The following is a 27,478-nucleotide window of genomic DNA, read 5'->3' as shown; positions in this document are numbered from 1 at the left end:
AAGCCAAGGGTTTTGGCCTAACTTTCAAATCATCAAATATGCTTATGTAGAGACCCATGTTCAGCAAGAATAGAAATCTTATTATTGATTTTGGTTTGATCTTTTATTTCCTTTTTTTTTTTTTTTTGTTCTTTTGTAGTATTTAAGTCTTCTCTTAACTCACACAATCAACCAACATTGCAATTTTGTTTAATAGTCTGAAATTCTTATTTCATCATATACACTGGGAGGTGTGGGGAAGTATATCTCAATATGAAATCACGCATTTGTGTTGACATTAAGCTCATGTTTGATATTTGTGAATGTACGAATACTTAATGTTAAGGTAAGTACTCATTATAACCACTTGATTACAGAATAGATTATGTCTGCTTGTTGTCCATTTAGATGAATATAGAAATTCATTGATGAACAAACACTGAAAGGCTTTGGAATCTTTCATTGTAAGAAATGATTTACATTGCTAGAAGTCAGGGGTAACCCAGAGTCTTTCCTTTATACAAGGATATTTGCTAAGGAGTTGGCTGATCCTTGGATTTAGGGAATTTGTGAGCCAAGGAGGGCAAAATATCCTGTAAGTTGATTTTCACCGTCCCATCATCATGCATTAGCAGGTGCACCTTAGAAATTGTCTCAGCAGAAAATAAAAAAGGTGTGGCTTTGCGAGATAAAAGACATGATGTTCAACCTAAACAATGTTGGACCTAAACAGTAGCAAAAGAAGTAGAGTTATTTAATATGCAATAGACAGCCGAAGGTTGTTGCCTTATGTAGAGACCCTTGATTTTGGTTTGATCTTTTGTTTCCTTTTTGTTTAATAGTCTAAAATTCTAGCTTGAAATCCTCTTGTTGGTTAGTGAGAAACAAGAAGAAAAAGAATTGGCATACAGTTGGAAATGTTTGGAAATTTGTTGTCCTGTGTTTTGAAAATAGACTATAAATTTCCAATATTTGTGGTTTGGTTTTGGTTTTGTGTACTGCCGCTTGCAAAAACTTTTGATCAAGATGGCTTCGCAATCGGTATGATGATGAATTTCCAGCCCATAAATATCCTAAATCACGCGGTTAATCATTACTTCCTTGGCAAATATATATAGTTCTCTTGCACATTTTTACTTATTGGACTGGCATTTGCTTTTTGTATGTTAACATTTGGATAACACATTTGGAATTGAAACTTGTATTTTTGTATGATCAAGGATGCTTTATTTTTTTAGTTAAGGATCAAGGATGATTTTAAGTTTTGACTGAACGGAATGTTGCTTTAAACTCAAACAAAAACTGACCCAACAGAATGAATCATTGGTGCTTTATATTCTGTCAGCACTTGCTTTTATGGCGTGTTGCTGTTTTCATTGAGGTAGAGATCCTCTGCCCCTGATTGCCATCGAGACTTAGCTTGCATGTAACCTAGTGACTGTTCTTGATTTGTGCATTTGATTCTTATTTTCCCACACAAGCCATGAACGTTCTGACCCAGAGAAAGGCTCTTCACTTTGTAGCTAGTTGGCTGATCATGGATTCAGGGAATTTGTGAGCCTATGAGGGCAAAATATCCTGTGAAGCGGAGTTTCTCCATCCCATCATCGTGCATTAGCAGGTTCACCCTAGAAATTTCTCAGCAGAAAATAGAAAAAGGTGTGGCTTTGCAAGATGGAAAACATAAAGTTCACCTTGTTTGCAGGCTTGGCAGTGGTAGACCTAAATTGTAGCTAGTACGTGATGTTTAACCGTCATTACGCCCAACCCTCCCGGAGTCATTAGATTTTTGTGGTCATCAAGAGAATACGTGTTAAGTGGATGATACCTAAAATTATAAACCGAGTAGCAGTCACTAGATTTTTGCATATGTTTCCTTTCTCGTATTTTATGTGGACACAGTTGTCCTAGTTGGGATAGAAAATGGCAGCAGCAGATACATATAAGTACGTTTTAATTATATATATATATATATATATATCTGTTTATTTGTTATATATATATATATATATATATATATATATGCTCTTCTATGTATTTCGGCTTCACTGTAAAAATTCTATTCAGTTGCTTGCCTTATGGAGTGTTCTTCCAGCAAAGCTTTGTAGAAAGGGAAGAGATCCCATCTCTCCCACCAAGTCCTAGGGATCTGGAGATCCGTACTCTTGAAATTTGATTCAACGGTTACAATTATTATAACTTTTAGAGGGGTCCTTGTTTGTAACCGTTGGATCAAAATTCAAGAACTCGGATTTTCGGATCCTTAGGATTTGGTGGGAGAGATCCGGATGGGATCTCTTCCCTTGTTGAAATGACCCATCTTACGTAGATTAGCTCGTTCTCTGCTTCTTAGGCCATGGGATATAGAAAATTTTAAATATTTGATTGTTATGTTACTAAACATGAAAAACATCAATTCTCTGATGCTGAAATCAATTCTCTGATGCTGAAATCCTACGTCTTTCCTTTGTTGCCTTACAGATTTTAATGTTGCAGCAAACTCAGCAGTGAAAGCTTTTGATTATTCAGGTTGTTACAGTTGGCATTGTATCGTGTACGAAATGATATGGTGTTGTCGATTTTGATTATTGTGAACCTTGGTCTCCTTGTTCCACTTTATGCATCGGAGGTGAGCGTGATTTTAAGTATCCGGTTGATCCTGAATTGACTAGCTTCGAATTGGTGTGTGAAAAATATAACACAGGACTCCTTGCTACTCTTAGAGATGGCATCACAATTGTAAAAGTAATAATCGAAATCCACTCAGAAACCCTAAGCATCGAATGCCATCACAAATCGCAGCTTCGCTGGTATAGAAGCTGTTGATGGTACTGCACAAATTCAAAACAAAGAACGAGGTTACCAGGAAAACAAATATTGTAGACTTCTCTTGGGTTGGTCGCGATAATGTCACTTCCTTTAAGACATTTTGTGGCTTTGTTCAAGTTGTGCAAGCAGTCAAAAGTACTACGACGTCCCCAGGATAAAACAGCCTAGAAAACACCTCTGTATAGACCTTCCTTTGCACTAAGGAAGATACCACTATTTTACTCAAAGTTCTTCCAGTTTTTCTTAGTTTTTCTCAGTGTGTTTTACGTAGCAGAAAACCTTAGTATTTATACACAATTGCAAGATTTTAGCGTTGAAGTAGTTGAGCAGATCACGCACGAAAAATCTGGCCACAAAACAGGGGAGTAAAGCCACTTTGTTGAGAAAGAATAGGTCTCCCAAAAAATGGGGCCCCAAAACAAGGGAATAAAACCTTACAGTAAATTTTCTCCATAAAATAGGAAACCAAAGTTAATCAGAAAACTAACTCTAATAAATTTAAATAAACATAAAATCCCAACAATCCTCCACTTGGTTATTTAAAGCTTGCTCCTTGAGTACATCATCATAGGGTTGTGCATTAATAATGGTGTTATGTAACTTGAACCATTACATAGTGCTTAAGCTTCAGATAAACAGGAGTAACACTTAGTTTTGAACTCAAAATTTGACAACAAAGCACACACAACCCTTCTTGGGTGAAGCTCGAAGCCAGCATGATTCGGTCATGTGCCTGTATCCCAGTTTAGTAATAGTGCTAGAAGTTAACCCTATAACTTCATAGTAGGCGGCCTCACCTTCACCATCACAAAGGTGAAACTATTAAAGATACTCCTATAGCTAGGTATCTCACAGACTCACTCAACTAGAGTATAGTTTTCATTAAGAGTATTATAACTCATCCTTTACATATGCTACAGGATTTCATGCCTCCACTCGAGTTTAACGCCTTCTATAAGAAGTATGGCATGAATCCATATCACTCCATGACTTGTTATTACCTATTGAACCAATTTCTTGGGATCTCTAGTCCAACGGTTAGGTTACCATCACAAGTGACTCAACTTAACAATAGCTTTAACCCCATTCCATTAGAGGTTTTCCAAATTTTCTCTCGTGCTAATCCTTTCATCAAAGGATCAGCCAGATTATCTTCATACCTTACATGGTCTATTCTGACAGTTCCTGTGGAAAGAAACCCTCTCATTGTGCTATGCTTTCGGCGAATCTGTCGTATCTTTCCATTATAATATCGATTTTCAACTTTTGCAATCGCTGTTGTGCTATCACAAGGAATAAGCACTGTAGGCAGTGGTTTTTCCCACAAAGGAATATCATACAACTGTTGCTTGTGCTATTATTTCAGATTCCATCGTTGACTGAGCAAGAATGGCCTGCTTCTTAGACTTCAACGAGATTGCAGCCCCAACTATGTTAAAAACATAGCCACTCGTCACTTTAGAGTCTTTTGAAAGTGTATTCCAGTTAGAGTTGCTATATATTTCAAGGACAGCAGAAAACTTTTCACAGCATAGAACAAAGTTGATGTCCTCTTAAGGTATCTCATTACCCCTTCAATAGCACACCAGTGCTCAACACTTGGATTGCTCGTGAACCTGCACAAGACGTCCATTGCATAGGCTATGTCTGGCCTAGTGCTATCAGTTGCATACCTTAGACTTCTGATGATGTTTGCATATTCAGTCTACTGCTGTCTCGAGTGTTCTTGAAAAAAGAAATATACTCCATTTTTTACTCTTAGTCAAAAGATCTTCCAAGACCTCCATTCTGAAATGTTTATAACGAACTTGCATTTGAAAATTGGAATGCGCTCAACAAATTGAATTGGAACTTGTATGAAATATTTGATTTATAGTTTCATCGTTTAATTTTTTTTCTTTTTATATTTTTTTTCTTTTTATTTTTTGTTTTACTTAGAGCAACTCCACCTCTAAAAAATGCGCTAGCACTCAGCCCATTTAATTCACTCAATAAATAGTTAATTGGCCGAATGCATCTCAATCCTTAAAAAATACATTGTCACAAAGTCTAAAAAATGCGCTGGCACAAATGCATCTCTACTCTTACAAAATGCGCTAGCATCCAGCCTATTTAAAATATTATTAATTTTTTTTATAAAATAATAAAAAATTTAGGGATGTAGTCCATTTGGATTTCACAGGATTTTAATAGACTTTTTTTAAGTGACAGATTTGAAAAGATTTTAATAGATTCACAATTCCGCGTGGATTTTGACAAATTTATATGGATTTCTATTATTGATTTTTATGGATTTGTATAGATTTCTTTCATGGATTTCTTAGTATTTTAGTTGACCTCTACAACATAAAATAAATTTCTTTCCTAATTCACAATTTGAAAGGAACATAAACATATATCTATTGATATAGAATACAAACCAATGAAATATGTAAATAGAATGGGTCATTGAGAAGGGTTATTATACAAAATGATCCCTGAGATTTGCATGATCAATAGAAATAGTCTCTAAGATTGAAAATCAATAGAAATGGTCCCTGAGATTGTCCACCATCCATAATTTTGGTCATTCCGTTAAAAAACGATTTTGGGCAATTTTCAAACCTTTGTAACTCAATCGTTTGTTAACCAAATTCAACTCATAATATATCAAAATGAAGATAGAAAAGTGTAGAATAAGACTATTTGGAAGCCCAATAGTTACCGGAGATGGTTGGAAAATAGCCTAAAAGGTGACTGATCCGCATGAAAACTGGAAAACTCGCTGGAAACTGGGTAAACTTTAAACGTTCATAACTTCTTCAATACTCAACTAAATCGAGTCATTCGAAAATGAAAATAATACTTCTTGATGAGATGAAGAGAATGGTACCATTTTCGAAGGCTAACTCGCCGTTGTTTGGCTGGAAAACTGCTCGAAAGTGGCTAACTCAAAAATGGTTAGCCACTTTTGAGCCGTTGTCTGACCAAACGACCAAACCACGGCGAGCTAGAAATAAAGAAAGATACCATTCTCTTTGTCTTGTCGAGAAGTATGATTTTCGTTTTTGAATCACTCGATTTCGTTGAGTATTGAAGAAGTTATGAACGTTTAAAGTTTACCCAATTTTCGGAGAGTTTTTCAATTTTTCCGCGGACCAGTCACCTTTCAGGCTATTTTCCGGCCATTTGTGGCAATCATTGGTCTTCCAAATGGTATAATCTTGTTCTACACTTTCTTATCTTCATTTTGATATATTATGGGTCGAATTTGGTTAATAATCAATTGATTTACGAAGCTTTGAAAATTCCCCAAATAGTTTTTAACGGAAGGATGAAAATCATGGATGGAGAACAATCTACCATTTCTATTGATTTTCAATCTTAGGGACCATTTATATTGATCATGCAAATCTCAAGAACCATTTCGTATAATAACCTCATTGAGAATATTGATCCAAGAGTTTGAATAATTGTAAAGGATAGCTTCTGCTTTAGAACATCATATCCATTCAAGAATGATGATTTCATATTCAAGAACAGCATATCCAATCATGAATAATAATATATGTGGAGGAGTACCAAATGGCAATCGAAATTGAATAGGAACACATATGGGCAGCAAAATCCTGGAATAAAAACATTTTAACCACGGCCAAAAAAAAAAAAAAGAAAAAAAAAAAGAGGGCATTTGAACTCAAAAACATGGAGACCAATTATTCGTGAAAAAAGAAAAGTGCAAATGGGAAATGCCCAACTCAGAAAATCAAAAGTGCAAATGAAAAAATCCCAGTTTGAAAAAAGCACGAAAGCAAAACAACAAACAGCTGTAATCCCAATTCAAACAAATTATGGTCCGATTGTTACTCATCTTCCTAGATGAACAAACCAAGAGCATGAATTCAGAAAAATACAAAAAACATGAAAAACGCGGGAGTCTACTGGGAAATGCCCTGAACTCATGGTAGGACTGTTCATCTTCTATGGTTTGGTGTGAAAAGAAATCTGAGGGGGAAAGGTTGGATTGTTGATAGCATTTGGTATTTATATCATCCACTCTCAAATCCATTAAAATTCTTCATTCACAAAAATCCTAGCAAATCTTTGACATTTCCACTACACTTAGATTTGTATAGGCTTTTTAAACTTTTAATTGACTACCTATGGATTTAGATGTATTTTTTAAATCCTCCAAAATCCTAATCTGACTACCCTATGATTTTAAAATCATTTAAAATCCACATTCAAACTCTTAATTGACTACACTTTGATTTTAAAATCTATTAAGATACTATCAAATTTTAATTTGACTACAACTCTTTAGTTTTAATTTCGGATAAGATTTTTAACCTATCTTGTCATGCCACGTATCATTATCCGAAAATACTATTTCGTGGATAGATTTCCAATAAGATTTTCAACCAATCTCGACGTCCCACGTGTCACTATCTGTTTATAATAATTTAGCCAAGATTTTGATTAGATTTTCAACCAATTTTGTCACGACACATGTCATTATCCGAACGTACTATTTTATAGATAGATTTCCAATAAGATTTTTAACCAATCCTGATACGTCACGTGTCACTATTTGTATACAATAATTTAGCCAAGATTTCGATAAATTTTTTTAACCAATCACATAATACCACGTGACATTGTCGAGAATCTTATCCTTCTTTTTTTTTTGTCTATATAAACCCTATATCCATCATCAATCATATACTAAACTCCATCCTCCTTTTTTTAGCTCATAATACTTTTTTATTGTTTTTAAATCTTGAAATCTTATAATATTTTCTTATAAAATCGATGAGCAATAAATTGTTCAACCCCTCACACTCACCCGTCCCAGGACCCCAATAACGATGCTGTATTCGACCCCTCTTCCATGACCCTCGACGAAGATCTCAAGCCCAACGACCACTCTCCCCGAGGCATCGCTGCCAATTTGTCCCGCAAAAAGGGACAGCCTCCTCAGCCCTCTACCAAGAAGCTTGTCATCAAGCTCGGCAAAGGTAAGCCTTCTCGAACCTAATACGATGTCGTATTTTGGGGCCAATTTTGATAGACTGGGATCAGATAGTATTTCTAGGTTTTGTAGGATTGGAGAGGACTCTGCAAATGGTTAGAGACGAAGAAGTTTGAAGGTTTTGGAATTCCAGGTGAAATGAATTAAAAATATTTGATGTTGCTGTCAAATTTGAAAGCAAAGTTATGGGCTGTTATTCTATATCATGACACATCAAATTTAGTTTTTCGGTTGAAAAATTTTGTTGGTGTCTTTTATGATTATTAAAGCTGATTTGAACATTTTGACAGCTTCTTTGAAGATTAGAGCATTGGAAAATATTTGTGTACTCACTACGGGGTACCCAATTTCCTGACCAAATGAGAACAGCTGTCCCTTTTAATTCTATATTAAACTTTTGCTATGTTGAGAACCAAACAGCCCTCTTCTTCCTCCTATTACCTTTGCCATGTCAAATATGGACAAACCCTATCCTCTTTCAGCCTTGATCAACCCCACCCCGTGACCTCGTCGGCTCCGGCATCATGTGCAAGCTTCAAGCTCACTGGCCATTCCTTAACCGAGATACCCCAATCCGTAATCCTCCCAAACAGTTAGTTTATTGTTTACTTGTGAAAAACCTTATCGGACCCATATTTTGTGGATCAGTTAAAGAATTATAAGAAGAGTTGAAAATGGTGACATGAATTTTAATGTGAATGAATGTGTTGGTTTGTATTCAGATATGTTTTATTCCATGTGAATACTAATTAGTTTATTCCATTCTTAACTGATCCCCACATTGAAATTTTTACTGCGCTCTATTTTTTATTTTATTTTACTTATGTTTGAATGTATCTTTGTGGTCATTTTTTAATACCAATTTCTGGCACCGCTTCCCTCTCAGGTCCAAGTCATTCCAAACTGTAGTATTTTGGCAGCAGTTGGCCAAAAATTGCCTGTACTCCAAGAGTTAGTGCAACTCTTTTCAATGCACTGGCAAAGGTTAGGGATTTATTATCATTTTATTAATTTTGGCAACAAGTTGGATTATTTTATTTGATTTAACATTTAATGGTTTGTACACTGGTTTACAATCCGGGCTACTGTAGACTTTGATTCTACACATTTCTCATAATCCATTATTTACAATACGAAGGGATCTAATCTGTTTTAAGAAATGCAATCAGACATTAATGCGTGTGCAATTGCTCATGGTTGTACTGAGTACAAAATTACTGTAGTGATAAAGCGGGAGGATTGTATTAGGGCTTCAAGAGCTGTCCATTTTAGATTATATCTTTCAAGAACCGCAATAGCAGTGGGCAATATCTGACCTGCTCTGATTGGTGTCACATTATTAGATCAATTAAGGGATCAAGTACTTAATTTCACTTTTTCTTTGTTATTATAAGGCTTTTGTATAATATTGCACGTGTAAGGTCATCTGTCATTGAAAGTATTTATGGCACTTTGGAGTTTAGAATTTTGAGGTGCTCAGTTTTGTTAGATTTTGTCATTCTGCGTGCTTTGTTGGTGGCCTTTTCTGGTTTTGCATATGAGTTCCCATCCTAGTCTGATTTAAGATTTGAAAGCAGCAAGATGTACTGATTCATTCTTCTCGTGTTTATGTGGTGGGATATGCACATCTAGTTTGTGCAAAGAAAACACGGTCAAATGAATGGTCAAAAACATTCTGAGGCCATGCATGTTGTTCATTTACAGCCACATGCAATTCAAAATTTAGTTTTACGGCCCTCAATTGAGTTATCCTCTCTGACTTTCTTCATGTTCGTCATAAGTTGTACATTGCTGCTTGCTTATTAACCAAACTTTGATGAAAACCAAGTACTTTGAATTTCTTTTATGTGGGTGGGCAATTCATTAAAAATTAATTTTTTTAAATCTTTGCATATAGCTACCCTCAAGGAAGAGTTTAACATTGATTTGCATGTTATGGGAATTACTGGCTCACAGACAATGCTTTTGAGTGAGGCTTAAGTGAAAAAGCTTTCAATGGAATATGATTTAATCAAATGCTTTGCATATTCTGAAGTAGACCTTGGAGTGGTGGTGGTCTTAATTCATACGCGTCGTTAATGAAATGTTTTTGAGTTGATAATTGACCAACGTGCTTCCTTTAGCAGTGGAAGTTGCTCTTTTCTACAGTTCAATTACTATATCTACGTACGTTTTATAAGTTTTTCTCTTTGTTAGTCTTTTCCAATTTCAACCTTTTCCATTGTATTTTTTATATTTAATTTACAAAAATAAAGTCATCCATTGCTTCCTAGAGGCCGGTAGTAATTAGTTAAAATACATTTACTTCTTAAATCATTGTCATTTTATAGTTTCACTTTGAGGGACATAATTTACTTTTTAATTTTTCATTGTTGTACGGGTGTTGACTTGTGTGTAGATGGTGAAAACTCCGAAAAGAGAAAGCAGTTGTAGCAGATATGGAAAAGTTTGTGCAGCATGCACATGGGAATCACGTTGTTCCAAATACCGTTTTGGTTGACTGCACAACTGACTCTATTATTGCAAGTCATTACTATGATCGGTCGCGGTCACGAAGTTACTTCTGACAAAAAGGTAAATTCAGGGTTGCTTGATCTGGTAATGTCTCTTTTTATACTTGCAAATTTCTTTCCAGTGTTTTTTCTTTGATGATATCTAATTGCATATTCTTGTTTCTGTAGTAGGTATAATTCCAATTAACTGAAAAGAACAAGAATGTCAACCATTTTTCTAATTAGTTGATCTACCCAAGTGCGGTTTGTGGTTTTAATTAATAGTCTTGCATCCAAAACCCATGAATTTGGGATTTGTTTCTTTCTGACGATTCATCATATAAGCATGATCCAGTTTATAACATGGTGGGATAAATATTGGATGAGCAAAAGAAGTAGGGGTATCTAATATGGCATGGAAAGCCAAAGGTTTTTGCTTTTAACTTCCAACCAATATTGCAATTTTGTTTAATAGTCTAAAATTCTTGTATTCATCATATACACTGGGAGGTCTGGGGAAGTATATCTCAATATGAAATTATGCATTTGTGTTGAAATTAAGCTCATGTTTGATATTTGTGAATATACGAATACTTAATGTTAAGGTAAGTACTCATGAAAACCACATGATTACAGAATAGACCGTGTCTATTTAGATGAATTTAGAAATTCATTGATGAAGAAACACTGAAAAGTTTTGGAATCTTTCACTGTAAGAAATGATTTACATTGCTAGAAGTTGGGTAACCCAAGAGTCTTTCCTCTATGCAAGGATTTCTGCTGAGGAGTTGGCTGATCCTTGGATTCAGGGAATTTGTGAGCCAAGGAGGGCAAAATATCCTGTAAAGTTGATTTTCACCGTCCCATCATTGTGCATTAGCAGGTTCATCCTAGAAATTTTCTCAGCAAAAAATTAAAAAGGTGTGGCTTTGCAATATAAAAGACATGTTGTATAACCTAAACAGTAGCAAAAGAAGTAGAGGTATTTAATATGCAATAGAAAGCCTAAGGTTTTTGCCTTATTTAGAGACCCTTGATTTTGGTTTGATCTTGTTTCCTTTTTCTTTTTCTTTTTTAGCATTTAGGTCTTCTCCTAATTCATACATTCAACCAACATTGCAATTTTGTTTAATAGTCTAAAATTCTAGCTTGAAACCCTCTGGTTGGTTAGTGAGAAACAAGAAGAAAAGTAATTGGGATACAATTGGAAATGTTATTAATTTTCACCAGTTGGAAACAAAAATTGGAAATTTCTTGTCTTGTGTTTTGAAAATAGACTATAAATTTCCAATATTTGTGGTTTGGTTCTGGTTTTGCATACTGCTGCTTTCAAAAACTTTTGATCAAGATGGCTTCGCACTCAGTATGATGATGAATTTCCAGTCCATATATATCCTAAATCACGCGGTTAATCATTACTTGTTTGGCGAATATATAATTTTGTTGCACATTTTGACTTATTGGACTGCCATTTGCTTTTTGTATGATAACATTTGGATAACTAAATCAATTTTTAAGTCACTTGTGAGAGTCATTTTTCTCATTTGATATAGCTTGTATCATTTCACTTTGAAATTAACTAGTTTCAGATCAATACAAACAAAACTCATTTCCTCGAGACACCCAAACTAAAATTGAGATCATTGAGTTACCTGGATGAGAGATGTGGATAGGGCTAAACCCAGCATAGAGATCAATGATCTGGAAATTTAACACATACAAAAACAAAAAAGAAAAATCGAAGAGAGCAAGGGCATCCTGACCCATTGACGACGTTGATGATTCCCCCAATTTTCTCTCTTCCTCTTGTTGTTCAGTCTTCGTATATATATCCCTTCAGTTCTAGTTGAGGCGACTGAGAATTAGTCCCATTAAATCTAGACCTTACGGGGTACAAACATAGGACTTTGGACAAACCCTTAGTCCAGTCCAATGAAATTTGGTGAAGGAAAACAAACACCCCTTGAGAGGTTTGGAGAGGGTAAAACGATATCAGTATCTTTTGGGGCTCTCCCACAACCAACCAACCTCATAGACAGTAAAATGGACTCCCATATATCATTCATACTTAACAGAAACGTAATGGCACTTCAAACAAGACCAGTAATTTAACACGACACTTACATGTGTTCAACGTTAATTTAAGTCATAATAATTAAAAGCCTGAAAAAGGAAAGCGTCGCGCCCTCCAAATTTCTATAGCAGCGGCAGCATCGGTTTATGATTCCTCAAGTTCCCCAGGCTCCATGTCCCTCATTCCTTTCCTCAAGCATCATATTCATTTTCCTCATCCTTCCTTTGCACGGCCCTAAAATATGGTTCTAAGTCCAAAAATTCTTTCTCGGGTTCCTGTATCAAACAATAACATTCATCCTCTTTAATGTCTTTTCTCCATTTCGCAACTTCATCAGGCCCAATGCGCGGGCAATCTGCAGTCCAGTGCTCACCCCATACCAAACAATGGCTACAAAACTTGAGAATAGCATCACAAGTCCAGCCCCGGCGACCAGGATGCCCACCAGGCCGACCACAACACTTGCAAACCATTCCATACCTACCATCAAGAACAGTTACCTCCAGAGGGTTTGGGATACGTTCTTTGCAAGGGCACTCATCAAGCCAGTGGTCTTTCTCCTTTCCGCAAATTCCACAAGGACCACATGTAAGTTTTTCCGCTGCTAATTCTGCTTCGAAGTCCTTCTTTCCTGCCATTATTAACAACCAAAAACAAAAAGAATAAAAATCACATCAAGGCCCATATTCCCAACACACAAGATAAGGCAGAACAACATGATATTAAGGTACACACACCAGCTGATCGTAGAGTAACATAAGTAATTCATTTCACAAATTTAATTTAAAGGACCGTTTGCTTTCTCAAGCTTAAATAAGTAAGCTTAGCATAGCCATGCCACCTGCTTAATATATTCCACTAAAAAACTGTTTAGCGGCAACACAACTGTAAAGACAGCCTACCAGAACTAAGAAAGAAAATTACAAACAATGAATTTCCGCTATGAAACTTTAAAGCGCATATTTTCAATTTTAAAATAGTACCACAAGCAGAAAGTTTGCTGAGAAAATAAAATCTTGCATGGTAACAAAAAGCAAAGACGAAATGGAGATTTTGCTGACAGAAAAAAAAACTCAATATATATGGGGTAGAAATTGTAGACGGAGGTGTTTACAAAATCTCATGAAATAATTATCACACTCGGAAATTGACATTCATAAGCAACAAAAATAGTCACACTATTGAACCAAGTACACAAACTCTCAGCCAACTCATTGTCATCGCAATGTTAATGGGTAGCCTATGTAGACTAGACATACTCAGCCAACAACAAATATCTACAAGAAATAAAACTGAATTCAACAATTTAATAATAGTTTAATATCTGTAACGACATAATACCCATATGTTTACAACTGAAATACATACTCTAGGGTTGTTGCTGGGGGAGGGGGAGAGGATTTTACAACAAAGTTATCAATCATTTAATAATAGTTTAATCTCTGTTACAACAACAAACCCCATAGAGTTACAACTGAAAAACATACTCTAGGGTGGGGGTACATTTTATCTGGTAGCAACGGAATTGAACTTCAAGGATAGTACGCAGATGGATATTTTATTTACCAAACTACAGGCTCAATTAAACTGCTAACCAAATAGAAGCCATGCACAGGCGTTGAAAGTAAAGACAAAGGGTAAAATGAAAAGCATACCTTGGGCCGCACCGCAAACAGGATCATCCACAAGACTGGCACGTCCCATACGAATCACTTCACCACGACTCTCTGGTTTTTTGGTTACATCTCCATGAGTTTTTGGTTCTATTGCCTTGTGATCTGTTTGAATTTTGCAATTCCATCTTAGAGTCAAATACAAATAAAATGCGAATTACATAATGTCTAGATCATACCAAGGAGCATCTCAAGGCCCGTGTAATAGGAACATCTGAAATTTTATTGCATAAACTCCCTAAAACAATTTATTTACATAAACTCCATAAAACAAGCCCTAGAAGTGCGTAATAAACCCTAAAAAAAGAAAAAAACTTACGATTACGAGTTCCTCTGTTCTGCCCCTGCGCCGATTCTGACTTGGCTTTCGCGTGGGCCTCTGCTTCTCCGCCGATTGCGCGGCGGAACATGGCAACGCATTCCTGAACGCGGCCGCCGATCACGGGAGCGGATCTGAAAGTCCGGCGGATCATGGCTCTCTGCGAGTGAGAGAGACCGAGAAACCTTTGTTATGGCTCGTTTTTGTGTGATAACAGATGTATAACTCTTCTGGGCGTTCTCGAGCAACAGCACCAATTTTCCAGTACGTGCGTTTACAGAATGGAATAATAGCCGTTAGATCGTTTTGAGCCTACCGATCTGACGGCTCCGAGCAACACAATTCAGTTGTGGGCCTGACGGGTGACCCAGCTTTTGGGAGGTTCTCAAGCAAGATATATATGAATTCGGGTGGGTAATCGGAATAAACCCAGAATTCGAAAGGGCATTAAAATACAGAAATTTGTATTTCTATGTATACTAAAACTGAAAATAGCCTTTGGGCGAAGAAAAAAAAAAAAAAAAAAAAAAAAACTCAAAATAGCCTAAAACACCGTTCATTGAACAGTTTGCTTCCAATTCTGCCCTTACTTATCTTTTATTATTTTAAACCTTGCCCCGTTTGTCTTGTTGTCACTTGCAGCACATTCTTTGACACGTGGAATTCCATTCCATAGACACTTCCCAGTTCCTACCTTTTAGGAAAACCAGGATGAGATGCCATTTTCCAATCAACCATGCTCAACTTACACCATTGCCCAGAAGGCTCTAAGGCTACCTCTGAGGAAGAAATTCTATGATGTTCATTTTAATGAGCTACAGGTATTTAGTGTCGTCACGTGATCCTGGACGTATATCGGGATCGAAGCGTGACAGTAAAGGATGTTGGGGCTAATGTTATTATGTTATCTCAGGTTATGTCATCCTCTGAAATTGTGTTCATGGTATGCTGAAGAAAGTAAATGCTGTTTCTGGGTTACTGTAGTCTAGATTTCGTGAGATTTTGAATGCTGGGTGTCTTTATCAGGTGCTTGCTTTTTATTTGACTATGTTCTTGACCAGGTTGCTCGATATGCAAATTAAGCAGATCAAGGATAATGTACTGACACTGACAATTAGTTTATCGTTTACTTGTGAAAAACCTTATTGGACCCATATTTTGTAGATCAGTTAAAAAATTATAAGAAGAATTGAAAATGGTGACGTGAATTTTAATGTGAAAGAATGTGTTGGTTTATATTCAGATATGTTTTATTCCATGTGAATAATGATTAGTTTATTCCATTCTTAACCGATTCCCACATTGAAATTTTTACTGCGCGCTATTTTTTATTTTATTTAACATATGTTTGAATGTGTCTTTGCGTTCATTTTTTAATACGAATTTCTGGCACCTCTTCCCTCACAGGTTCAAGTCATTCCAAACTGTAGTATTTTGGCAGCAGTTGGCCAAAAAATTGCATGTACACCAAGAGATAGTGCAACTCTTTTCAATGCACTGGCAAAGGTTAGGGATTATTATCATTTTATTAATTTTGGCAACAAGTTGGATTAATTTATTTGATTTAACATTTCATGTTTTGTACACTGGTTTACAATACGGGCTACTGTAGAGTTTGATTCTGCGTGTTTCTCATATTCCATTATTTACAATACGAAGGGATCTAATATTATATATACTAAAACCCAGTTGGGTTCCAGCACTGTTCAGAAATAGTAAAATGGCTGAAATGCCCTCGGTTTCTTCCTTGCTTCCCGTATTGTTTACGTTTTGCTACAGTATAAAGTCCATTTTACCCTCATTTGCCACGCGTGTACTTCGCGAACCGCAACCTTTTTCCTCTTCTGGATTCTTCTTTCCATCTTTCTCTCTCTCTCTCTCTCTCTCTCTCTCTCTCACACACACACACCCTTTTGTTTCTCTCAAACCTCTCTTTGCCTCGCTCGCTCTCCGATCTCCAGAGAACCTCTCTTTGCCTCACTCTCCGATCTCCAGTTCTCTCTGTGTCTCCTTTCTTCCAGAAAACACTCAAGTTAGTCAAATTTGTTCAGATCTTTTTGTCGGGGGCTACAGATGGCAGCGCTCTCTTGCTGAAAAATAGTGGTCTCGATTTAAAGAAAATTTGAAGCCCATAAAAGATCGTGTTTCCTGCTGCCGATTTGGTGTGGGTAATTCTCTGCTTTGAATGTTATGTGCTTGGGAGTGTAAATTTGGATTTATAAATGGGTTTTTTTGTTCAAATTTTTTGGTTGTGATTTTGGGGATTTTGTTTGTAGCTTCGGATTCTGGGTGATGATGGTTAATTTGGTTTTGCTTTCGGTTTCAGGAGATCGGGTTTTTCGAATTTATGACTTTTCTTTGAAGCCTGCGAAGACCTCTGTGTTTAAGGTGAGTGCTTTTGAAATTCCACGGTTTTGATTCGACTTGCAGGCTGAGGTGTGATTTTAGATATGAAATTTTCAGGCTTCAGATCCCTTTCCACCGTTACTACCACCAATTCACCCATACCTCAGCTTTCTTTCCACGATTCCTCAAAACGTTCATATCGGTACGTACACTCAAGTCCGATTCTATTTGAAAAGATCGATTATTTTCCTTTTTTTTTTTCAGCAAAAAGCACCATCTTTGTCTAATTTTTTTGAATTTTTCTCAGGATTTCTGGCCCATCATTGAGATTTTCTGTATGGGTTTTGGTTCTTTTGGATTTGGAAGGAGATGGAGATCGGAGTTCGTTGCTATCATCTATTCAACTTAAATTTTTGGGGATTTGGTTTGAATTTCTGGGTAGGCAAGTGTCACCTTTGTTCAACTTAAATTTAGTTTTTTTTTTTCCTCAAATTTATTTGATGGCATGATTTTATGATCCTTACTAAATAGTTGTTAAGAAATGTTGAAATTTTTAATAGTTCTGAATCTTTTGATTTCTTCTGAATTTGTTTTTGTGTTTTACTATCATGTCTCATGCTTTCGAATATAATTGGGTAAATTTTCCCAAGAAATGGGTAATAAATGGAAGGCTCATAACATGTAATAGAAGAGAGTTATCAATGATGATAATTATATTTTACTATTAAGTACTTCAGTTGGACATCTCACAAGACATAAAAGCCCTGTAAGTTTTCTTCTTTTTCAAAGTGCATGTCTTTTTGGTGATTCTTTCAATGCTTGGACATCTGTTAATTTTGTGTGATTTTGCTTTGGATGGTTGTTGGGTTTGATTGGATTGCACACTTATTTAAAAATGGATAATCATTCTTCGAGTTAATGGCTGAATTGTAGGCTTGGCTTGATTTTGCCTTTTAATTTCCTCTAAAGTTGTAGGTTATAATTCAAATTATGGCTATCTTGAAGCATGTATAATTTTTGTTCTCTTTTATCAATTCAGAATAGGCGTGTGTGTGTGTGTGTGTGTGTGCATGTGTGATTAAAGCAATGATGTTTTTGTTTGAAATTTTGAAAGTGTTTGTTTTCCAGATTTTTAATCACTAATCTGTTAGAAGCCAAAAGATTCATATGCAAACAAAATGTTTGGTGTGTAAAGTTTAAAAGAATTCATTTTTATGAAAAAGATAAATAGGTAACTATAAGAACCTACTTTGGTTATATTAACGGGGGAATGCAACTATAGCTATTCATTAAATGCGATGATATAATCTGATAGTATAGATTCTTTTAAAGATTTTTTGTGATTATTTTACAGTAAGTATGTTGAGTAATTTTCTGGAGAGTAAACCTTTTAGATTTGAATATGCAGCAATTAATGCACTAGAAGGATTCCTCTTTCAATGGTGATTTGTCTTTTTGACATATTCATTGCAAGGACAAATGAGAAGTAATCGGAGGCTGTTGTACCTTACATTAAGGTTCATTCGTTGTGTTATATTTGGATTTTATTATATAATACTGTCTATGTATGGTTTTTGAAACGGTGCTCAAAATTATCCTGTGTTCTTTTTGTATATACAGAGTGAACAGTTCATCCTTTGCGAAGGACAAAACAGGAGACAAGGTTTTTTACTCCATATGGGACGGAGAGGTTAGTTTGATTGTGGTTACTTTTTTGGTTTAGTTGAATTGAAAATTGGTCATATTGAGTCGAATTTAATCATTTGCTTACATGGATTGAAATTACTGGTTCTATTAATGCTGATGACGGAAATCAACCCGAGTTCAAATTAAAACAATATGATAATTTTGGTTATGGTAAGAACTAAAAACTTAGTACCCTTTTTTTTTTATCTTTCCCCTTTTTGGAATTAAGAAATTAGGTTACCTTTCTATACCTTTTCTGTGATCGTTCACTGAAAATTTGTTAATTTTTTTTAACATATATAAGGAAATATTTTTACTTTCTAGAATCCATTTCTAATGTTTAGAGTTTGCATGATTTTACATTGTCAAATAGTATATAAGTTTCCATGTTTAAGTGTGTCAGTGTGCTGTTGCACTACTTTAATTGGATGTGATAAAAGCTGACATGTTTTCGTCAAATTGAAGTTTTTAGTAATGAGTTTTTTCAATGCTGTTATTTTTTGAACATATAAAACGATATCGTTATGTTCATTACGGTGAGAATTGGGAACTTAAAACACTATTTTTTTAGCTTTTCATTTTTTGAAGAAATTGAATTACTTTTTTTTTTTTTTTTTTTTTTTTTTTTTTGGTGTTTATATATATCTTTTCTTCATTCAATTAAGTATTACACCATTTAGTTTAAATTGCAAAGATAGATGTATGAACCGTATTTGATATAGAACGTTTTTTCAACCGTATTTAGTTTAAATTGCAAACAATATTTTCTCCTATTTTTCAACCATCTTTTATCTAATATAAATTTGTCATTTTCAATCTTTGTTATACATCTAAGATAGTGAGCCAAAACAAATCACAAAGGCAAACACACAACAGTTTGATGAGGTGCTGTAAAATTGCTGAAAAAGGTAACAATACAAAATCCTTATTTTCTTCACGGTATAATTCTACTGTCATATAAATTCATTTCATGTGTTTCAATATTTTTGTTTCCTTGCCTAGGCTGCTTCCTCAACAATCAACAGAACTGGAGAAAACCTTTTAGCGTTGCAGTAAACTACTTTTCTCATATTTTGTTATTCTAGATAATACAATACAACTTCTGCAACTTTTGGTGTGTCTCCTGCATATATAAAATCTTTCATATGTAAAAATCATCATTTCCTTTTCAATGTAAATAATATTAATCTTTTATGTTATAGTCTTTAAATCTTTCAAACATAATCTTTCTTACAATTTTTAATCCCGCAGCAACGCGCGGGCACAACTTTCTAGTGTTTTACTAAATGCAGGCAAAACATTAATGTGTGTGCAATTGCTCATGGTTGTACTGAGTACAAAATTACTGTAGTGATAAAGCGGGATGTTCGTATTAGGGCTCCGAGAGCTGTTAATTTTAGATTATATCTCAATATCAAATTATGCATTTGGGTTGAAATTAAGCTCATGTTTGATATTTGTGAACATACGAATACTTAACGTTAAGGTAAGTACTCATTAAACCACCTGATTCTGTTTGTTGTCCGTTTAGATGAATTTAGAAATAAATTGATGAACAAACACTGAAAGGCCTTGGAATCTTTCACTGTAAGAAATGATATACATTGCTAGAAGTCAGGGGTAACCCAGAGTCTTTCCTATATGCAAGGATATATGCTGGGGAGTTGGCTGATTCTTGGATTCAAGGAATTTGTGGGCCAAGGAGGGCAAAATATCCTCTAAAGTTGATTTTCACCGTCCCATCATCATGCATCAGGAGGTTCAATCTAGAAATTTTTTCAGCAGAAAATAAAAAAGGTGTGGCTTTGCGAGACAAAAGACATGATGTTCAACCTAAACAGTAGCAAAAGAAGTAGAGGTATTTAATATGCAATAGAAAGCCAAAGTTTTTGCCTTACGTGGAGACCCTTGATTTTGGTTTGATCTTTTGTTTCCTTTTTCTTTTTTCTTGTGTTTAGCATTTAGGTCTTCTCCTAATTCACACATTCAACCAACATTGCATTTTTGTTTAATAGTCTAAAATTCTAGCTTGAAACCCTCTGGTTGGTTAGCGAGAAACAAGAAGAAAAATAATTGGGATACAATTAGGGATGGGCAAAATACCCGCGGTTACCCGTCCATTTAAACTTCATGGTTATGGTTATGGGTAACCGTTTAAATAAATAAATGGTTATGGGTATAACCGTTTACCCGTGAAAATTAAATGGATGGTTATGGATATTAACCGCGGTTAAACAGGTAACCGTTTACCCATTGTTTTCTATAATTTGAAATGCATATTTAGGAAACACAAGAAACATTAATTTGACTTGTATGGAGTGTTAGTCATTTTCAAATTTAATTCTTTTAAAACATGCTATCAAGCACATTTTACGCTTCGTTTTTATTTGAAAAACGAAAAATTGCTTTAAAAAACATTACCAAACGGGCAAAAGACACCTGTAGTCGTAGCCAAAGCAATAGACGAACATGTTTCTAACATATAACATGTATGCTGTCAATACCTGAATATTATATACGATGAGGAGTGGCATGCACAGTAGGAAGCAAATTAAACTCGTAGATAATATGGAAACTTATCACAGGTCCTTAAAGTAACAGACACAAACACAAAGAAGAAAGAGACTATAGACTCGAAATAAATAGCGACACAGCACCGTGCTCAAGTCAATTTGCCTTGCGTCTAAGCACAACCAGATAGACAATTGCCTTCCCTGCCACAACAATGGATTGTTGCTCTGCAAGTCTTTTTCCATACAAGTCAAAGAGCTCGTCCAAGATTTCATCTCCAAAATGCTGCTTGATGAGTCCCTCCAGGCTACCTCTGATGTGAGATGCAAGTAGTGGGGGATTTTTATAGACACTGTCATGTGCAACGAAGTGATGCAAATTTTCCCTTCTGTCTAAGCTAAAGCATCCATTTAGTTCTATAGCAGCTTCTAGTTCTTTGGAAGACATTAAGTAATTGGGTAGGTTAAATGAATCTACTTTCTCTTCATCAACAACTCCCTGCATGCATAAATTGAAAACACACATGTATGTATAGCAGCTTTGGCATTGTAAATATTCAAAACTAATGAGATGTTATTTGGATTATATTTGTACATGGTTTAATATAACAGTAAGAACAAATTACCAGTAATTGCTTACCTTCCTAGCCATATCCATGAGGCAAGATCCCAAAATTTGAAAGATCACATTTGGCAGAGTTTGAGAATGAGGGGTACCGTCTTGGCGACCTGGAATATTAAGTACCATGAGTCCTCCATTCACAATTTCTTGTGCCCTCGCATTGAGGAAGCAATCCATGTCCTCAACATGTTGTGCTTCATAAGCCCTTACTACTTCATCTGGGGCATCTGAGTAAAAGATTCGACCTTTATTCCAGGCAGGACTGTTTTTATTCACTACCTCTTTTGGGACTCGAGAAATCCATGGAATGGAAAAGGAAGAGTAAAAAAGGTGGATGGAATTATTAGGAAATAGCCGACCATAGAAGGAGCCTGGCACCCCAGCGGCATAGTATTGCCTATCGTGTGGGAGGGAGTTGAAAAGCAGATTAAAATCATTTGATGTAAGATCATTAAAGAAAACCTGAAACTCAGGTAATTGGGAGCTCAGCCCTTGGGTTTTATATTTCAACTGCAGAGCTTGAATTATGTTTTCAACTGAAAAAAATGTACTGGGCCCAACGGAGCAACCTAAATCTGCAATTCTAAAGGTCTTGGAAGATAACAAGATTTCCAGGCCAAGTTCTGCGATTGCCTTGTTTACAAATTCCTTGGAAGCCTCCGCACCTCCTCTCTGCACAAGGAGAAATGTTCTAATGTATAGCTTGTGTTTTTGGTTTCAACAAGTAATAACTTCTAATGCTGAAAAGCAATAATGATATATATGCTTATCAGTGACTAATTACCAGCAACTACATATATATAGTTTCTTACTTACAGTTCCCTTCCGTTAAGGATCCCTCAAATAAGCTTATTTGAGAGATCCTTGGTAGGGCCCACTCCACATCATATTTTAATAATTCAACTGTTCATCTTTTAGGTCTTTCTCTCAAAGATCATCACTCAAAAATCATCTTTACAAAAAATAACTTAAATCCGAAACTATTTGACGGTTGGATAACCGTGTTTCTTTAAAAAAATCGTATTCATTTGTTTTTTTCACTACAATAGGATGTCTTACCAATTCTGGATTTTTCGTCTAATTTTTTGGAAGAATAATCTATGAATGGTGTACTATAATATATACGGTTTAGATTGTCAAAATAAGTTACGGAATCTACACCACAAGGTGTCCTTCAAATAAATTATTCGAGAAATCCCTCAACTATAAATTATTTGAGCGATCCCTCAACGAAGGGGACTGTTCTTAATTTTTCATTGGCAATGTACACACTTTATGCATACAAGGAGATCAAAGACTTATTAGTGGAGGTTAGGACTAAATTCACATAATTAAGTTATAACGCCCATTTGATTACTATCTCGGTTTTAGTTTTGGTTTTATAAAACTTGTTTGGTGACTATTTTTAGTTTTCATAAATAAAACCAATAAATTTGATAGCTTTCAATATTGGTTTTAAATAAATAAAAATTTGAAAACTAGAATTGGAAAGAATTACAAAACAATTTTAAGTTACAAACAATTAAAATGGTTATCAAACAGACTCTTACTAGCATGCAATTAGTTTCGATATAAGGACCACGTACTATGAACATATTTTACATTTTATGTTTGAAATTCCAAGAAAAATCCCGTTCGACAAGGATGAATCGACTAACGTTTGGCTATCTCATATATACATGCCTATATATAAAGCTACATGCAACAATTGCAATTGCATTAATTAATGTTCTTCACTTCTTTGGTCAAATTAACAAGAGAAAAGGGACGTTACAAAAGTCATGCCCAGAAACAGACGCTCGGTCGAAATGCCTAGAGAAAAAGACAAAACGAAACAAACAAAGGCAAGCAAGTACCACTAAACCACCCCAGAAAGGAAAAAAAGAAGGCAATAAGTTACTAGAACAAGATTAGTTCAGAAGGAAGGATCTTCCAGTACCAGAGGCAAACCCTAGAGGAGGACAGATGAGAAATAATTATTAATTCGCCAAAAAAGCGATTCCAAACCAACAGGATTTTTTTTCACAACTCGAATTGTTTTCACGATCCAAACCCACAACCCTTCGATCAAATGACTATTCCGTTTCACAGAGGCTCGCCCTTATTATTAATTTGCAAAACTTGAAGAATTTTTTTGTTTCACACCTTCTCTATATATAGTTTCATGAGACGAGGTAATTATTTCTGGCAATTGATTAGTTCAAATAAAGTCTAGCCAAATGCAGTTACAGAGATTCATAGAGAACTGAAGATACCTGGTAAACGGAGATGTTGGCATAGCTGTTGGCTCTGTGTCCACCTTTCATTGGATAAGCTTCACAAACTTTGCTGTTTTCCTCTGTTCCTGCCATCTCTCTCTCTCTCTCTCTCTCTCTCTCTCTCTCTCTCTCTATGTGAATATTATCAAGTTGTATGATACGCGTTTAGAGAAATGAAAATGATCAGTTCCTGTTCTGGATTAAGTGAGCTGCTATTTTGTTTGCATCCCCAACCCAGATGCATGCGTATAATGTGTTGTCAAGAATCTGCAAGCACAGTACGTGTCATATAATAAATGAATTTGATAAACAAAAACCCAGAAACAAAAAGTTAAATGGTAGTGGACGCTTGTATCGACCATGTATGCGTCTGCAAAAGTTGTCTGTACGAATTTATTATTATTTTTTACTTTTTATATAGATTCTTTGTTTCTTTGGAGGCCAACATATAGTGCTGAAAGATGGTAGATAAAGAAGGAAAATTAATTCTAGTGGAAACAAATCCTATTGTCGATTGATTATAGTAAGAAATGTATCACAATAGGTAATAAATCATATTTACAATACGAATTAAATCTTAATAACAAAGGATTTTTGACAATTAATATTACAATTTAATGATATTAACAAGAAGATGATCCCGTACGACGCCGCAGGTTTCAAAACTATGTGAAACATGTAAAAAGTTAGAATATGTGTCAAAGAGTAGTATCTATATACATATATTATATGAGAAAACTGAGGATGTTGATATGCTGTAGCTAGAGAGTGCTAGTTAGATTCTTTATTAAATGACAAAAATCAGGAAGGTAGTATGCCATAGTCAGGGAGTCCTATTTACATTCATATATTACATGACAAAAATTGGGGATGTTAGAACGCCATCCTCAAGGTTTGTTTTTCAAACGCTATGCTCCTATCTCAAGGAATATTTTACGTCTAAAACTGTACAAAACTCAAAAATTAAGGTTTGTTCTATCAAAACACCCATATGCGTAACTCTGCTAATGGTGTCTCTTTCGTCCTGTTGACAATGATGAGTTGAAAATAAAAATAAAATTCAATCACTTATGAATTGAATGACCCTATATTGCATATGAATAAATTGAATGACAACTTTGTGCCATATTTAAGTATGTTAAATTTCATTTGCAGCCATACAAAAAATATAAAAATAAAAATAAATAAATAAATAAATAAATAAAAGGGGGAACTTGGGTTCTTCACATTTTGTATCAGTACACTCCTCAGAAAAGCATAAGCAAAAAACAATTTGTCACCTCAATCATTTGTTTTGTTTACGTACGTAACTCTAAATTTATTTATATATTTTACGTCCATTAGTGACATTGACATAACGATGTACGCTGACCGACATCCAAAGGTGACGTAGTCAAAAAGATGAGTGATGTAAAAATATGGATAAATTTAAACCAAACTAGGATTTATTAAAGCTAATAAAGTGAGTGCGCAGTAGTGGGAAGAACCCATAAAATATAAATATTCAAAGCATAAATGACAGTACGACATAAGTAGAACAATCAAGTCTAGTTAGGATAATTATTACACAACCAGGAAATAAGCTCCTACATTTATTTAGGGGAATGTCAGAACCACCAGAGATCTCTCGTACGCCATAGAGAATTCAGCTATCTAAGTCTTGGAGGGGCGAAAAACAGAAGGGTGAGTGGGCAAAAACAAAGGTTTATAAAACATAGTTATTTTTCGAACATACTAACCCCTCGCTGTAAAACAAGTATAGTTTCCAGAAAATTATACTACGTATAAGTATGAAATCAAATGCAATTCAACAGTAAAATCAAGAAATACACAAATCATGATGTCTTAATCATGGCATAAGAAAATCAAGTGCTCATCCGTCTATGCTGACACACGAGTTCATGCAAAGGATTTCTGACATGAATAGAATTGGGTGTAATATATATATATATATATATATATATATATATATATATATATATATATATATACGCCCTAGTGCTACAATCACATAAAGATTGGCACTATTCGCGGTGACATATGAGTCGGAGTTATCAATTGCAACCTATACGACAGGACTGGCACCTACTTGGATCCAAGGCGAGCGTGTGGTACGAATGTGAACATACACGTGAAAGAATGGCCCTGGCCCTGGGCGAGCACTAACACCTGGTGCAACAATGTATGATGAGTAAGTAAAATGTATATGAACATGTCATGACAATATATAAATCTCAACAATATAATGACATTTTTAAAATTAAATAAAACATGGCATGATCGGCATAAATCAATCCAAAAGCATTTTTGGAAACTATAAAATTATATATATATATATATATATGAAAACAAATGCCCACTCACTGATACGTAGTCGGATCGTAGCCTCCTTACCTTGCTTGACCTCGTACTTCCTCAGGATAATTTTCTCTTATATGTGAAATAACTAAAGTAATTAGCTAATTAACACATACACAAAGAGGCTAGGAAAACCCCCCATAGTTTGCTCAAATGGAGGATTTAAATATACGAAAACGTTCTACACGAAGTCACGGACCCGTACACGTCGACACACGTCAGCCGAAGGCCGAACGCGCCCTCACAAGCCGCCTAGCCCACGGCCACACGTGCTCCCATGCATAGGCCACATGCTGACAGACCCAAGGAATATTCCGTCAAACTTGACGAAACATTCCGCTAACAGTAACGGCGTTACCTAACGACGTCAAAATAGTTCGTCAACTTTGACAAAATATTCTCCTTCTTCTTCGGTTGAGCTCCACCGTCTAGTTCGCCAGTTTTTTGGAAAAATTTCAAAAATTCATATCTTGTTCATTTTTTAACCATTTTTCGCATACTTTATATGGAAATGAAGCTCTTGAAGAATAGAACAAGTCTATACATTTCAAAAGTCCAAAAAATGGACGAAAATGGACTGAAAAAGCCTGAAGCTCTCGGACCTATTTTCTTCGTCTCCAAAATCGTATGTTTTCACGTTGGCTCCTCTTCAAACTAAGGCTAAGGACTACAGGGAGTTGTGTGGATGCTTGCATCACGTCCAAAACCTTGTAACACGGCCGAGAAATCGTCGGAAAACTCCCACCCAAATCAGAGCTCCGAGTTGCTCCAAGTTGCTCCAAGTTGAAGGTTCAAAACTCATCCATTTTAGAATTGGCTCATACGGCTGGGTTCATGGGAATGAGAGGAGCACGATGGTGGTGATCTGAGGTTCGATCTATGAGATTGGATGTTTGTTCATGGTGGTTGCAGAGAGGAAGGAGTTACGAGGTGAGAAAGAGAGAAGGAGAAGAAAAGAGAGAGAGGGAGAGAGAATCTGATTGGTTGAGAGAGAGTGAAAAATCTGATTGGGTGACAGAAATAAGGAAAGTGAGTGATTGGTGGTGAGGGAAAATAGGTCACATGTCCAATTTTAAAAGGAAAACTAATTAAAATGGCTTGAAAACTTTGAGTTTTAACCAAAAACCATGTAATAACTTTATTTAATGGTTAGGACAAAACCTAATACTAAATCAGCCTAATTAAAATCGCCCAAATATTGAGTTTACGATTTTATCCCTAATGGCAAGCTTTTGTCCGTCAATCTCTCTTCATTATGGATCTCTCTCATATTCTCTCCCCCATTTTTTCCTAACATTCAAAACCTTCCATTTTTCTTTCT

The 27,478-nt window shown here is 35.4% G+C and overlaps 2 protein-coding genes and 2 long non-coding RNA genes across 7 annotated transcripts; 2 read left to right on the top strand and 2 right to left on the bottom strand.

Annotated features, from left to right (window-relative positions):
- The first annotated feature begins 7,626 nt into the window (after positions 1–7,626).
- LOC137725984 (uncharacterized) lies at positions 7,627–11,531 on the top strand. The gene is made up of 3 exons (XR_011067573.1): positions 7,627–7,952; positions 8,706–8,803; positions 10,218–11,531. It is a non-coding gene; the product is annotated as an uncharacterized lncRNA (long non-coding RNA).
- Positions 11,532–12,345: 814 nt separating this feature from the next.
- Positions 12,346–14,820, bottom strand: LOC137725983 (uncharacterized). The gene is made up of 3 exons (XM_068464832.1): positions 14,378–14,820; positions 14,041–14,163; positions 12,346–13,016 (listed from the first exon to the last, which is right to left on the bottom strand). The coding sequence occupies exons 1-3, from the start codon at positions 14,529–14,531 to the stop codon at positions 12,577–12,579; spliced, it is 717 nt and encodes a 238-aa protein (XP_068320933.1). The 5' UTR covers positions 14,532–14,820; the 3' UTR covers positions 12,346–12,576.
- A 1,437-nt stretch (positions 14,821–16,257) lies between these two features.
- LOC137725929 (uncharacterized) lies at positions 16,258–19,680 on the top strand. 4 transcript variants are annotated; one of them, XR_011067554.1, is made up of 8 exons: positions 16,258–16,545; positions 16,704–16,765; positions 16,841–16,925; positions 17,031–17,161; positions 18,132–18,240; positions 18,344–18,413; positions 19,245–19,317; positions 19,412–19,680. It is a non-coding gene; the product is annotated as an uncharacterized lncRNA (long non-coding RNA). The 4 variants fall into 4 exon arrangements; XR_011067557.1 differs by having other exon boundaries at positions 17,031–17,165; positions 19,249–19,317; XR_011067553.1 differs by having other exon boundaries at positions 17,031–17,165.
- A 1,396-nt stretch (positions 19,681–21,076) lies between these two features.
- LOC137721567 (loganic acid O-methyltransferase-like) lies at positions 21,077–23,922 on the bottom strand. Its single transcript, XM_068460664.1, has 3 exons — positions 23,797–23,922; positions 21,560–22,213; positions 21,077–21,418 (listed from the first exon to the last, which is right to left on the bottom strand). The coding sequence occupies exons 1-3, from the start codon at positions 23,890–23,892 to the stop codon at positions 21,077–21,079; spliced, it is 1,092 nt and encodes a 363-aa protein (XP_068316765.1). The 5' UTR covers positions 23,893–23,922.
- Positions 23,923–27,478: the final 3,556 nt, after the last annotated feature.

This window comes from Pyrus communis, chromosome 2 (genome assembly GCF_963583255.1).
Source record: "Pyrus communis chromosome 2, drPyrComm1.1, whole genome shotgun sequence".
Taxonomy (NCBI): Eukaryota; Viridiplantae; Streptophyta; class Magnoliopsida; order Rosales; family Rosaceae; genus Pyrus; species Pyrus communis.
This window is presented reverse-complemented; position numbering and strand designations above follow the sequence as displayed.

Excerpts from the sequence above, each read along its gene's own strand:
- LOC137725983 (XM_068464832.1), bottom strand. The coding sequence starts at position 14,531 with ATGATCCGCCGGACTTTCAGATCCGCTCCCGTGATCGGCGGCCGCGTT. Across the intron at positions 14,164-14,377 it reads GAACAGAGGAACTCGTAATC|ATCACAAGGCAATAGAACCA; the intron begins GTAAGTTTTTTT and ends AAATTCAAACAG. Across the intron at positions 13,017-14,040 it reads TGTTTGCGGTGCGGCCCAAG|GAAAGAAGGACTTCGAAGCA; the intron begins GTATGCTTTTCA and ends TAATAATGGCAG.
- LOC137721567 (XM_068460664.1), bottom strand. The coding sequence starts at position 23,892 with ATGGCAGGAACAGAGGAAAACAGCAAAGTTTGTGAAGCTTATCCAATG. Across the intron at positions 22,214-23,796 it reads CCAACATCTCCGTTTACCAG|AGAGGAGGTGCGGAGGCTTC; the intron begins GTATCTTCAGTT and ends CTCCTTGTGCAG. Across the intron at positions 21,419-21,559 it reads TCATGGATATGGCTAGGAAG|GGAGTTGTTGATGAAGAGAA; the intron begins GTAAGCAATTAC and ends TTATGCATGCAG.